The sequence below is a fragment of the Gekko japonicus genome, unplaced genomic scaffold (assembly GCF_001447785.1).
Source record: "Gekko japonicus isolate JY-2015 unplaced genomic scaffold, Gekko_japonicus_V1.1 scaffold1727, whole genome shotgun sequence".
Lineage (NCBI taxonomy): Eukaryota > Metazoa > Chordata > Lepidosauria > Squamata > Gekkonidae > Gekko > Gekko japonicus.
This window is the reverse complement of record NW_015161451.1, coordinates 377,088-390,428: the sequence shown is the minus strand read 5'-3', so window position 1 is coordinate 390,428 and position 13,341 is coordinate 377,088. Positions and strand designations below refer to the sequence as shown.

Below are 13,341 nucleotides of genomic sequence, written 5' to 3'. Positions count from 1 at the left end.
GGCAGCCCCGAGCGGGAGGGACCTCCGGGGCGGGGCGGGGGGGGGGAGCTGGAGGCGGCGGAGGCGCTGCTGGGGCGAAACGCCGCTCAGCAGCCCCCCCTCCGCCACAGGCCGCCGTGGTCGAGTTGCAGGGCAGGGGCGCGGAGGAGGACCCGGACCCTCGTGACGCCTCCCACACACCAAACGGACGGCCGGCGGAACTCTGCAACCCCCACCCCACCCCCGTCCACACGGGCTCCGCAGAGAGGCCTGAGGAAGACGGCCAGAGACAGCCTGGAGGCGCCGCTGCCGCGCTTGGCTTCGGTTTCTGGTCGTTTGTAAAGACCAGCGTGCTGCCCGAGGGGCCGCCTTCCCCCACGGCTTCCCCAGAGAGCACGGGCGGCATCCAGGGGCCCAGAACCGGTGGGCCCTCGCAGGTCCCAAGAGGCCAGGGCCTTCTCGGTGGCGGCTCCATCTTGGTGGGATGAGCTCCCGGAAGAGAGGGACCTGCGGGCGGGACCTGCACGACGGAGCTCTCCCGCCAGGCCTTCGACTCGGGAGCCGCCTCATACACCCAGGAGGAGCATCGCCCTGGCCTGGAGAGCCCTGGAACTGGTGCAGGACCACCACCACTATCGCCACCTAGGAGAGTACGGTTTCAAGTTTGACATTCTCTCCTCTTGCACTCTATCTGAATATCAGGATAACGGATTCATGGGTTTTGGTTGTGTTTACCATAGATTTCAATTGCCTCAGCAGGGAGGGCAGGGTATAAATTGAATAAATAAGTAGACCACAACACACACACACACACACACACTCCATGGATCCCCTTTGCCAGCCTGGGAGCAGCACAATCCAGCAGAGAAGGTGTGTGTGGGGGTGCGTCTCTCCCCTAATCTCCCTTTGTCCAGGTGAGGGTGGCAACAGCAGGGAGCTAACGGCCGCCTCTGCTCCCATCACTCTATTTGGGAATAATGAAAATGGGGGGGGGAGATAAGGGGACAAGAAGCCCCTGCCCACTTCCCCTGAAGGAGGCAGAGCAAAGGCAGGGGGGCATGGCAGACACGGAGGTTAAATGGTGCCCCCCCCCGTGCTGGACAGGGGCAGCTGAAAGACCAAGACCTCCATACACACACCCATGTGACCTGTGAGCCACAGGTCCCTCCCGCAGGTCCTGGCAGAAGTGGGCTCTGAGTCACAACAGGTCAGACGGACAGAAATGCCAGCGTCCTCATGGCGCTGCTAGACTGTTCTGTTTTGCCACTGCAGGCAAACACACCGACCCTTTCCTACCACCGCCCCCCCCCACTATGACTCCAGGGTGGCAGCGTGTGCCATCTGGGGGTTTCTGCAAGACGCAGGCATCATGCCTCCTGACCACAGTGTGGAAAAGAAGAAGAGATTGGATTTATACCCCATGGCCCTTCACTACCCAGAGGTGTCTCAGAGGGGCTGACAAACTCCTTTCCCTTCCCCTCCCCACAACAGACACCCTGGGAAAAGAGGAGGCTGCCAGCTCTGCTGGGCACTCGCTCACGCCAAGAAGCCGCATGGGGCATAGGGACCCCGCCAGGAAGGCAGCCGGCACCCAGAGACCCAGGAAGAAGAGGAGATTGGATTCATACCCTGCCCTTTACTACCTGAAGGAGTCTCAGAGCGGCTTACAGACTCCTTTCCCTTCCCCTCCCCACCACAGACACCCTGGGAGGGAGGTGGGGCCAAGAGAGCTCTGACAGAGACTGCTCTTTTTCAAGGACAGCTCTTGTCAGAACTATGGCTTGCTGTTGGAATTGCAAGTTGCTTACACTTCAGTCATTACAGAGTTAAATGTTGTTTGTTAGGAAACAGGATGTTACATTACATAATGTATTCAAGGGCGGGAAAGTTTGTGGGAGTTGTTTACCCTAATGAAGTGACCTGTAACCTTTGTATTGGTCAACTAACAACTTGTTTGTGGAAATGCTTTGATCTAGCATTCATGTATTCACAAGGTTTATGGCCTTTTGTGTGAACCAAAGTTAGTTCTCTTCTAGAAGCCAAGACAGATAGAAAGATGTAGCTGTTAGCATATATTACTGAGAGCAACTGCAAGTATGTAACCTTTTATTTTATTTCTTTTATCCAAAATACCCTTTTGTTGTTGTTCAGTCGCACAGTCGAGCCCGACTCTTCGCGGCCCCATGGACCAGATCCCGCCAGGCCTTCCTGTCTTCTGCCGTCCTCTGAAGTGTGCTCAATTTCATGTTCGTTGCATCTGTGACACTGTCTAAGCATCTCATCCTTTACCGTCCCCGTCTTCTTCGACCTTTAAGGTTTGGGAAAGCACCCTACCCATGTTTTATTTTGTTTTTATAGTAAAGATATTTTTCTTTTACTAAGTGTGTGCTCTTGTGTTTGCAATACAACCATCGACCCTGGATCAAAGAATCCCAACACTTGCCCAAGGTCATCCAGCCAGGTGCGAGTGGAGGGGGAGTGGGGAATCCAACCCGGTTCTCCCAGATCAGAGTCCTCTGCGCACTCCTGACCACGATGCCAAACTGGCTCTCAAACTGAACATAAGAACATAAGAGAAGCCAATGTCGGATCAGGCCAAAGGCCCATCCAGCCCAACACTCTGTGTCACACAGTGGCCAGAAATACCAGGTGCCATCAGGAGGTCCACCAGTGGGGCCAGGACATTAGAAGCCCTCCCACTGTTGACCCCCCCCCCAAGCATCAAGAGGACAGAGCATCACTTGCCCCAGAGTCCCTATCTATACCTTGTGGCTAATAGCCACTGATGGACCTCTGCTCCATATGCTTATCTAATTCCCTTTTGAAGCCGTCCATGCTTGTAGCCGCCACCACTTCCTGTGGCAGTGAATTCCAAGTGTTAATCACTCTTTGGGTGAAGAAGGACTTCCTCTTATCCGTTCTTACCCGACCGCTCTGCAGTTTCATGGAGTGCCCACAAGGAGTTCTTTTATGGTGAGAAAGGGAGAAAAGTACCTCTTTCTCTACCTGCTCTTTCCCATGCATAATCTTATAAACCTCAATCCTCAAACTGGAAGCACCGGCCTCTCTCTGCCCCACGCCCAGACCACCTAGGTGGGGGAGGATTCACCACACAGAGTGGCAGACCCAAAGGGGACCTCCCCCCCCCCCTTCTCCAGAGTTGCCTCCCACCACATCAACAGCAGGGGGGCTTTTCAGACGACAGAACTGCCAGCAAGACAAAGGTATAACCAAAGCCTTTTTATGTATATATAAAAAAGAAAGGGGTGGGGGAGACGTGCCGCTCTGCAGGGGGGTGGGGGTGGGGCAATATCGATGCCTGCTCTTCTTTGCCCTCCGGCCCCCTCAGGGCTTCTGTGCGCCTGGCGGCTGGAAACGCTTCAGCTTCTCGGGGTGATTGGAAGCCATTTGTGAAAAGTCACGGAAGATGTCCTGGTAGGTCTCGTCTCCTGCAGGAGGAAGGAAGGAAGGAACAGGTTTGGGAAAGGCAGCCGAGAGGGAGGGGCCCCCCGGTCCCCGCTGCGCGCGCACACACACACACACACCCCGGTTCCTGCCTGGTCTAGCAAAACAGAGCTGCCTTTCACCTGGTGAAACCCCCCTCTCCCCCCCCCACCACACACCCTTGTGTCCTCGCACACAGAACCCACGGGCTCTTCCCTGTCATAACACTTCTGTTGTGGGGGGTGGGGGTGGAAGAAATGCTGTACTCCCCACCAATGCTCCCTCTAAGCTGTGGAGTCTTCTTGTGAGCAAAAATTCTACTTTTGAGCTACTGGCATTGAAGCTGTGAGCAGGTGATTTGGCCACTGCATCAATTAATCTGCTCTGGAGCCACATCCTTCCTCTGAGCTAAGGACGTGTGAACCGGAGGGCTAAAAAAGCTGTGAGCTAGCTCACACTAACTCAGCTTAGAGGGAACACTGCAAGTGAGCCCCTCCCCCCCACCCCCGTCTAGAGCCTCCAGAGGCGGCGGCAGCAGCAAGAGGGCCGCCTCCCTCTCCCCCTCGGGATGGGCCTGTGCCCGGGCAGCAGCCTCTGCAGGGCAGGGATGAGGAGCCCCCCTCCCCCCCCCACCTTCCTGTAAACCTTCAGGGGGTGGCTGCGGTGTAATGCCCCTGATAAAAAACCCCTCCCCAGCTGTCAGGCAGAAGCCCCCTTCCCCACGCGCCCATGTTTCTTCGGGGAGCTTCCCTCCCTCCCTTCCTTCCTTGGGGCAGGTCCCACCCGGGGCCACTCGGAAACAAAGGGCAGGTGACACACGGCGGGTGTGGCCCCCCCTCCCCTACTTTTTTCAGCAGGAGGAGGAGGCGGCTGCCAGGGCTGGCGCCCAGGGCATTGCACCCACCCCCTGCAGTCCAGAGGGGGCCTCAGCGGCATGCGCGCGCGTTGGGGAAACCACCCAGAGCCAGACTCTACCTGAAGAGAGACCCTCGAGTGCAGCCACAGAGGGGGGGAAAGCGCAGCGTTAGAAACAGAGGGCAGCATCTCAGAGCAAGAATGAAGCAGCAGCTAGCAAAACGCGGTGGCAGATGGGCAGAGGGGGGAGGACAGGAGGGAGTGAGAGGAGGCATTGGGGGGCCCTAAGGAACATGGGGGGTGGAGGAGGAAGGACCCCGTGAACCACAGCCTGTTCCTGGACATTCTCCCCCCCCTCCCCATGTCCAGGGGGCCGCTGCCAGCCCTCCAAAGGGAGATGGTCTCTTCCACCATTGCTCAAGGCTGGGAGAGGGGAGATGCGGCGGCCTCTTCCTGGCGTGGAGGAGGAAGAGAGTTCCCAGGAGCAGCAGATCATGGACTGGGGGCACCGCTGCATTCTCTCCCTGTCACACACACACACACACACACACACACACACACACGGAGCGCCAGCCTCTCCTCTCTGGGACTATGAATGCAGCCGGGCTCACCAGGACAAGGCCACGGAGCCAGCCAGTGAACGGCTAAGTAGGGGGGGGGGGAGAAGCATGTCTTTGGGCTGCTCAGAGCATCAAGCAGACTCCCAACAGCGGAGGGAAGGGAGCTGACGGACTCCGCATTGCAATCCAGTACCCAAGGGACGTGGCACTTCCTGTACTGGTCTGGATCACAGTCCACACCCTTACTTCCAAAACGCGTTTCAGTGCCTTCCCTTCCCACAAACGGAAAAGGCTCCCTAGAGAAATAGTGAACGCAGCAGAAAAAGAAACCAAGGGAGCCAACGCAGGAACAGGAAAATGAAGTTCCCAGAGAGGCTTGGGTTGCTTTGGAACCCCCGCCTGGGGAAGCACGCGGGTGTGTGGGTGGGTGGGTGGGTGGGCGGGCAGGCCAGCAGCTGCCTTTCGAACACGGAGCCGACATTGGGGACGATTCCTCGCAAAGTCCTGAGGAAGGGCAGCACGCTCCCCGCCTCCCTGGCCTGGCACATGTGAGTGAAGCGGCAGTCCCTCGATCTCGCCACGTTCCAGACCAGTCCCTCACCCGCGGACCCAGGAGCAGCCGTCTGCCCAGCCACACAACGGGGCTGGCAGCAGGGCCAGAACCCCACCCCACCCCCCACTGGGCCTGCCCGGCCTCCTTGAGCAGGATCCCTCCTCCGGGCCCCTTGAGCAGAGAGCAGCCTGAGGTAGGGGGAGTGGCAACTCCCTTCTGCTTGGCCTGGAAGACGAGTTCTCTCCCCTCGGACCGGAAGCCCCAACGCCGCTCTTCAGCGCTCCGCCGAGAGCACCCCACACACACACACCTCTGCCAGCACTGCTCTCTCCCAGCACATGCGCCTTCCCCGGCACTCCTGGCAACACCTGATGAAGTCTCCGGAGCAGGGGGCACACGTGGGCATGGCAGCGCCAGTATAATTTGTGGGGGGGGGGGCCTTCAGTGCAGATGCAGAAAAGTTATGCAAAGGTGCTTGTTTGCATAATTTATCCAGCATTTCTGAGCTCTCGAAGGAGAGCAAGTCCTGCTGCCAGCCCCTCTCTCATACCTGGCACAGCGCCCCCACACAGCAGGGAGAGGCGGCGGCTTCCCCAGTGGGGTTCACCCACAGATCTTGGGGCAATGTTACCCTTCCAACACACCACACCAGCCTCTGACGCCCCACAATGGTGCTTCAAGGCCCTGCACCACGGGAGAGCCCTCCGGACGCGCCCCTTCCCCCCCCAGGGGGGGGGAGGAGGTGCTGAATGGGGCCTCCTGCAGAGGTTGCTTCCTGGCTGGCCACCGGGCGCCCCTAGCCCCTGGCATGCCCTCGGTCGGTCCCAAGCGGCCCCCGTGGCCCGCCAGGACTGAGAAGACGTCTTCTCTGAGCTCAAAGAACTACGCCTCCTCTAGCTGCAAACTGATGAACTCCTGGATGCATTTCCTGTACTGCATCTCAGTGTGGCTGTCAGCAGCATGTTGACCTGGCTGGCCGTAGAGCCCTTCGGATTCCCGCATCTCTTCATTCATTCTTGCCAAACGCAGCCTGCAGGGGGAAGATTGGAGAGAACCGAAACATGAGAGGCGGGATCCAAGGAGGGCTGAACCCTGGGGGGGGGGGTCTGTTCCAGCCATCGGAATTCCAATATGCTAATGTGTAAATGGGGGGGGGGGTTTCACAGAGGCCTCCAATCAAATCGGGGAATGAAGCGTCTTTGGACAGAAGAAGAAACATTCTGGCTGTTCCTCTGAACTCAATGAAAAGAAACAGGCCTTTGACTTAGTCCGCCTGAGGAGGACATCCCTGCACGCGCCCCAAAGCAAGTCCACATCCCAAGCCTCCACCCAAGGGAAGCACACATCATTTCACCCTCGCTCAGCTTCCTGTTTCCTAGAGTGGCCAGCCAGAGGCTTCTGAGAAGCTCACAGGCAGGCAGGCATGAAGGCCCCACAGGCTGGCACTCAGCGGAAGCCTCCCCTGACCCTCCTGTCCTGATACTTCCCCAGAAAGGGCCCTGCTGTTCAAGGGGCAGAGGTCATTGGACAAGGGAAAGAAAAGGCTGCCAAAAAAGAAATTCTGCGGGGGGGGGCGGGCGGGGAACCCAACTAGAAACCCAGGGCAGTGGACGCACCCCCGAGTCAAAGTCCAGCTGCAGCAGCCATGGGACGGGAGGAGCCCACAAGGTCCAGGCCAGAACACCCAGCCGGCCTCCGAGACGGGGGAGCGCCCGCCGCCCACCAAACCAGAGCCAGCCCGGCACTCACAGCGTCACGATGTCCGCGTTGGCCGCTTCCACGGCCACGCTCAGGGGGTCTTTCCCTTCCTCGTCGGTGGCGTGCTGGTTGGCGCCTCGTTTCAGGAAGAGACACACTTGCCTGTGCCGCAGGGGAAAAAAACAACACACGGCTGCAAGACCTCGGCCACGGAGGCCACAGGGCCTAAACCTCCCCCCTCCCCTGGGCGGCAGAGGAGAGGAGAGGCTTCTTCGGGGGAAAGGCCCTTCCCTCCCGGGCAGCCTGGGGGCACCACCTGCGCTCCCACTGGCAACGAGGCAAAGGGGCGGGGCAGACCGGAGGCAGCGTCACAGGCGCCCTCCTCCCTTTGGGCAAACGGGTGCTTATTCATCCAGGGGGGAAAAGATCCCTGCCGCCTCTCCACAGAACCCGCCCTTGTGCGGATACTGGGCTCCCCCTTAAATGAAGAGAACGGGGGGAAAGACATGGAAGAACTCCGGCTGCCCGCTCTCACAAAGTGCCCACAAAGGGGGCCCCCCCACAAGGCCAGTCGGGGGGGTGTGTGCCACCTACCCGGTGTGGCCCAGGACCGTGGCGTGGTGCAGGGGTCCTCTGCCCTGGGCATCCCTGAGGTTCACGTTGGCCCCGTTCTGGAGCAGGAACTCACAGCTGACCAGAGAGCCCTGCGGAGCAGAAGCACAAGGCCCACCGGGGGGGGGGGGGGAGAGGGGTGCGTTTCAGCCACGTGGCAGCCTCCGGGCCAGCCCCCCGCCCCTCGGCCAGCAGAGCCACGACACTGAGGCGTCGTGTGTGTGTGTGTGTCCCCGGTTGCCCAGAGCACGGGCCCATCCATCCCCTGCAGCCACGCTCACCCCACGGACTGCCTGGATCAGAGGCGTGGACCTGTTCTCCTCCATGTTGACCCAGTTCACGGCTGCCCCGTGGGCCAGGGCCTCCGCCATCCGAGGGAGCTTCTTCTCGTAGGAGGCCCGGTAGAGCTGCAGCCCTGTGACTGAGCCCCGGGAGTCAACGGGGGCAGCGGCCTCCTGCTTCTCACCTCCTGGAAGAAGAGAGGGGGCCAGATGGACGAGCACCGCTGGAGCCAGCCCAGGGCCATCCCCCCTCTGGCGCGGCACCCTGTTTCCCAGAACGGCTGACCCAGTTTCCCTGAAAGCCCAGAGGGACCAAAGTGCCCTCCTCCTCCCCCCACCCGGCCACCGGCCAGCAGCTCTGTTTCCTTGGGGGGGGGGGCAGACCAAGGATCCATCAAGTCCCACATCCCACGTGGACAGCCGGAAACGGCTTATCTTTTCACCTGTGTGTGTAACTTGTATACGCAGCACCCCACAAGGAGCATTACTGGGACTGGTGCCGTTTAATTTATTCCCAAAGGAGCTGAAAGGGGGGGGGCAGGGGTAGTGAGGTGGCCAAGTGATTCAGAGGAGCCGGGTCCTAGTCCAGGAGAGCGTTCCAAAGACAAAGCTCCCTTGAGTCTCAGGCAGCTGACAACGGGCATTCTGATTCTCAAAAGTTTTCACCACTCTGGAAAGCTGGCTGTTTTCTTAAGGAGGTGCTGCTGCTGCTGCTGCACGTTGATTTCACTCCTCCTACCGGGGGGCGGGGGGGGGGGAATCCAACTAGAAACCCAGGGCAGCGGAGTGGCTTCCGAATCGAAGTCAAGCTGCAGCCATGGGACACAGACCAATGCAGCTACCCTCCCCAGTTATTTCGGATGGCGAAAACCAGGGCAGGCTGTGAAAAGCCCCTGGAGGATCTCTCTCAACTGGGTGAGTGGGGAACAACATGGCAAAGGATGTTCACTGCAGTTAAGTGGAAGTGTAAAGAAATCCTAACAGACGCTGATGGGGTGGCCAGGAGTGAGAGGGAAAGCTCTTGGGGTTGGAGCAGACGGCTTAGTTAAAATGCAGATTCCGTGTGCAGCAGCAGTGAAAAAGGCAAACTCTACCCTGAGGATTATTAGGAAAAGGATCTCATATATAATTCTGTTTTGGAGTGGCAAGATTCCATGCACTCCCAAATCAATTGGCTCCCTGATGTGTCACTCACCAGGGGTCTGTATCCACTGGCTGCATTGCCTTGCTGCGTTGCCTCAGTCCCGCCCACAGAGCCGGCAGGGCCAGCATCTCACCCTCAGTCGGCAAGGAGCCGCCAGACGGGATGGACACTCCAGCAGGCGGAGGCTTACGAGGCCGAGGCAAATCCTGCCAGCACCGCAGCGGTCGTCATCAGCTGAGGCCGACTGCAGGTAGCCGACCGCCCTGCGATCAGATGGGGGCCGGTGTGTGCCGGGGCGGTGGAGGCAACCCGCAGGCCTCCACCACCTGGTCGGGCAGGGAACCAGTGGTGGGGCATTCCGTTGCCCCTTGACCCTGGGGTCTGCGGAGGGGGGAGAAAGTAAGGGACCGGGCCTCGGTGTCCTTGGAGGCAACGGATGGCCTGGATGCTCCAGCGGGTGGAGGCTCATGAGGACGAAGCTGATCCTGCCGCCGCCACAGCCGGTGGCTGAGGCCAAATGCACATGGCCAGCCGGCCTCTGACTGGACAGGGATCCAGTGACGGGCCGTTTCGGCGCCCCACAACCCCAGGGTTTGGGGAGCGGGTAGAAAGCAGGGGGGGGGGCAGTGATGTGTCACATCCTTCTAGAGCTCGTTGTATTGTTTCTACAATGGGCTTTGCTCCTAGTTTAAAATAAAGCGGAAAATATTATAATACCCTTATATACAGCTTTGGTGGTGCCTTCTTTAGAATACTGTGAACAGTTCTGGTCACCATATCTCAACAAGAAGAAGCATCAAGGTGATGAAGAGACTGGAGCACTTTTTCTGAGACCAATGTCCTTCTAATGTCCTGGCCCCACTGGTGGACCTCCTGATGGCACTGGTATTTCTGGCCACTGTGGGATACAGAGTGTTGGACTGGATGGGCCTTTGGCCTGATCCAACATTGGCATCTCTTATGTTCTTATGTTCTTAAAGGCTAAAGAGTCTGCAGCTTTTCAGTTTAGCCAAAAGACAAATAAGGGGGAACATGATAAAGGTTTATAAAATTAATATGTGCGGTGGAGAAAGTGGATGGAGAGGTTTTCCACCTTCTTCCGTAATAGTAACACTCGGGGGACACCCAATGAAGTTGATGGGAACAGCTTTGGGACAGACAAAAGGAATATTTCTTTACTCAATGAGTAATCAAATTATGAAATTTATTGCCAGTGAATGCAGTAAAGGTTCCAAGGGTAGATGTATTTAAAAGGAAGCTCATGGAGGAGAGGTCTGCCAGTGGCTACTAGCCTTGGTGACTGAGGAGAACCTCCACACTCAGAGGCACTAAACCCCTGAATCCCAGAGCCAGGAGGCCACATCAGGGGAAGGCCTCGGCCTCTCTGCCCTGCTCCTGGCCCTCCAGAGGAACAGGTTCACTACTGAGTGAGACAGGATGCTGGACTAGATGGACCCTCACTGGTCTGATCCTCCAGGGCTCTTATGTCCGTAGCATCAGGGAAAGGCCTCGGCGGAACCAGTTGGCCCCTGTGTGAGACAGGATGCTGGACTATGTGGACCCTCACTGGTCTGACCCAGCAGGGCTCTTCTTGATGTTCTTATGAAGGCCTCGGCCTCTCTGCCCTGTTGTTGGCCCTCCAGAGGAACTGGCTGGCCACTGTCTGAGACAGGAGGCTGGACTAGAGGGACCCTCTCTGGTCTGATACAGCAGGGCTCTTCTGATGTTCTTATGAGGGCCTCGACCTCTCTGCCCTGTTGTTGGCCTGCCAGAGGAACTGGTTGGCCACTGAGTGAGACAGGGTGCTGGACTGGATGGACCCTCCCTGGTCTGACCCAGCAGGGCTCTTCGGATGTTATGGCTAAGTCTGTTCAGGAGCTTTTGGTGAGGGACTCGTCAACAGCCTTCTGGGAGTCCAAGAATACATATGCGATCGCCAAGTGGCAACTCAAGGAAGGACCTTCTCGGCTATGATGCCAAAGCCCCATCCCCAGGCAGAGTCCTCTTGGTCTGTGTCTCTCCTGTCGCCTTCCACTATCAGGTGAAGATTTTGGAGTTTTTTATGTTCTCTCACTAACTCTTATTAACTCTTCTCTGTTTGTGTTTATAGTTTTAACGATTTAAAACACACACACACACAATTTTAATGTCTGAAATGTTTGAATTATTTCAATGTCCACCACCTTGGGGACCATCAATTCGGTGAAAAGGTGGCATAGAATTTTTTTAAGTAAACAAACAAGAAAATCTAATCTGACATACTGGGGGGATGGATTTAGAAATTCATTGGCAGAAAGACCTCTCTTCTGGGAAGAACTGGGCAGAGAACCGAGATGGCCACGCGGACGGACCCCGAAGTGGTCAGACACGAGCGTCACCCAGAGAACCCCCCCGTCTCCAGTGGCTCATCGTTCTGGAAAGGCGTCTGATAACAACCAGCCGTATATGCCTACGTTTATCGTACCATTCTCGTGTGTGTGTGTGTGTGCTTTCTCAAGCAACTTGAAAGACAACCACTCCGCTACACACGAATCAGGAGGTTTCCGCCCGCGTCTCCTCCCAGAGGGGGTCCCTCGCCTGGCTCCCAGGAGCGCTCACCTGCCTCCCCCTCGTACAAGGTACTGGCGGATACGGTGGAGGCCAGGTGCTCCCTGCTGTCCTCTGCGCTGTGCTGGAATCCGCTGTCGTTGCTTCGCACTGTGTGAACAAAGCGCCACCGTGGGGAGAGGAAACCAGGAGGCTGGAGCAGCGGTCTATTCCCTGACAGGCCAGGAGGCCACGGACAACGCGTGAGACGCCTTCCCTCTAGCCCCAAAACCACCGGGAAGGAGGCGGCCAGCGCCCCAAACAGCCCCTCCCCGCCCACAGCAAGGCAAGCCCGTTACAAGCGGAGGAGAAGCGAGAGCCTCTGACTCCCTCACCGAAGCACACAGCGCCACGCAGCCGCCGGACGAGAGGGGGTGGGGGGGATCAGAGAGGGCCACCGCGTGGGGTGAGTCAAGTCACAAGAACGGCTGGGAGAGTGGTACTTACTACTACGCAGCTTTGAGGAGGTATCAAAGTAGGAGAAGAGTGAGTCTAGCTCATCGGGACAGAAGAGAGACTCCCGCCGGGACTCGTCGCTACTTACGCCAGCCACTGGGGACATGCAAGTTAGCAAAGCACAGGGCAGGCAGAAGGAGCGGAGGCGGCGGGGGAAAGAGGAGGAGGAAGAGGAGGAGGAGGAGGCGGCCGTGGGGAGGAGACAGGCTGGTTAGTACCCCGCAGAAAGCACACACACACGCACACGCACTCATGGATTTCTGTCCCGTCCCCCCCCCCCGGCCCCCCCCGGGGGGGGGGGGGGGTCGTCTCCAAGCGCCACCCCACTGGCGTGACTTTGTCTGGGAAAGGGAGCCTTGACCGTCTCCTCCACTGCGAGGCCAACCTTTCCCTCTCCATTAGCACGAGACCCGCTCCCCCCCACCACCACAAGCGTCCCGGGCAGGAAGGCCGACTCCCCACCCCACCCCCCCCAGCACGGATGTGCTCCAAGCACCTGGTACCTTGAGGAGAGGCAGGCAGAGCGTCGGGGGCCCCGGGGGGCTTTTCGGGGCCGCTGTGCCTTTTCGCTTCCTGGCCGGGAGGAGGCGGGGCTTTCACGCCGGGACCCTCGGAGGAGGAGGGGAAGGGGCCTCTTTCCACAAACCGCCTTTCCACGTACTTGGCCCGGATGTAGGCTTCCTTCTCCTGCCTGCGCAGAGGAAAGGAGCCCCGTGTGGGCCGGAGGAGCAGCTTCTAGGCAGGAAGGGAGAACGGCTGCATCCCCCCCCCTTAAAGATTCCACATCTTCCTCTCCCCCCACTAACCCCCTCCAAAGGACCAAAAGGCGAGAGTCATTTCCTGCCTGGCCACTGGCTGCGGCAGCCCTACTTCGGCACCCGATTCTTGTGTCCATTTGCAAGACAGCAAGCGCCGCTTTACCTCTGGCTCCCGGACTGCGGCTTCTTCACTCCCATTTTTTCATTCCGGGCTTCATAAATTCTGTTTATGACATCATTCCCCAATTCACACATGAGCTGCAAGGCAAACGGTGGAGGGTTTCCAAAAGAGCCGGGCCTAACGAGGTTCCTTTGGCTCTTGCATGGGGGGGGGGCAGGATTCCCCGCTGAGGGCCGGGAGGTGAGGGCCCCCCCCCGGCTCATCTGCAGGGCTTCCTGGCCGATGGCACCCACC

The 13,341-nt window shown here is 58.5% G+C and overlaps 2 protein-coding genes across 2 annotated transcripts in view; both read right to left on the bottom strand.

Moving 5' to 3' along the window:
* The window catches only part of XXYLT1 (xyloside xylosyltransferase 1), an 8,521-nt gene extending 8,136 nt beyond the window's left edge, over positions 1-385 (bottom strand). Inside the window, exon 1 of the mRNA XM_015429071.1 lies at positions 221-385. Within this exon, the coding sequence (XP_015284557.1) occupies positions 221-385 (165 nt within the window). The remainder of the gene's footprint in view (positions 1-220) is intronic.
* Positions 386-3,249: 2,864 nt separating this feature from the next.
* Positions 3,250-13,341, bottom strand: part of ACAP2 (ArfGAP with coiled-coil, ankyrin repeat and PH domains 2) — a 45,603-nt gene continuing 35,511 nt past the window's right edge. Inside the window, exons 15-22 of the mRNA XM_015429069.1 lie at positions 13,090-13,236; positions 12,672-12,859; positions 11,725-11,823; positions 7,983-8,170; positions 7,684-7,793; positions 7,141-7,251; positions 6,360-6,421; positions 3,250-3,428 (exon numbers count right to left, since the gene is read on the bottom strand). Coding sequence (XP_015284555.1) covers positions 3,325-3,428; positions 6,360-6,421; positions 7,141-7,251; positions 7,684-7,793; positions 7,983-8,170; positions 11,725-11,823; positions 12,672-12,859; positions 13,090-13,236 — 1,009 coding nt within the window. The 3' untranslated portion in view covers positions 3,250-3,324. The remainder of the gene's footprint in view (positions 3,429-6,359; positions 6,422-7,140; positions 7,252-7,683; positions 7,794-7,982; positions 8,171-11,724; positions 11,824-12,671; positions 12,860-13,089; positions 13,237-13,341) is intronic.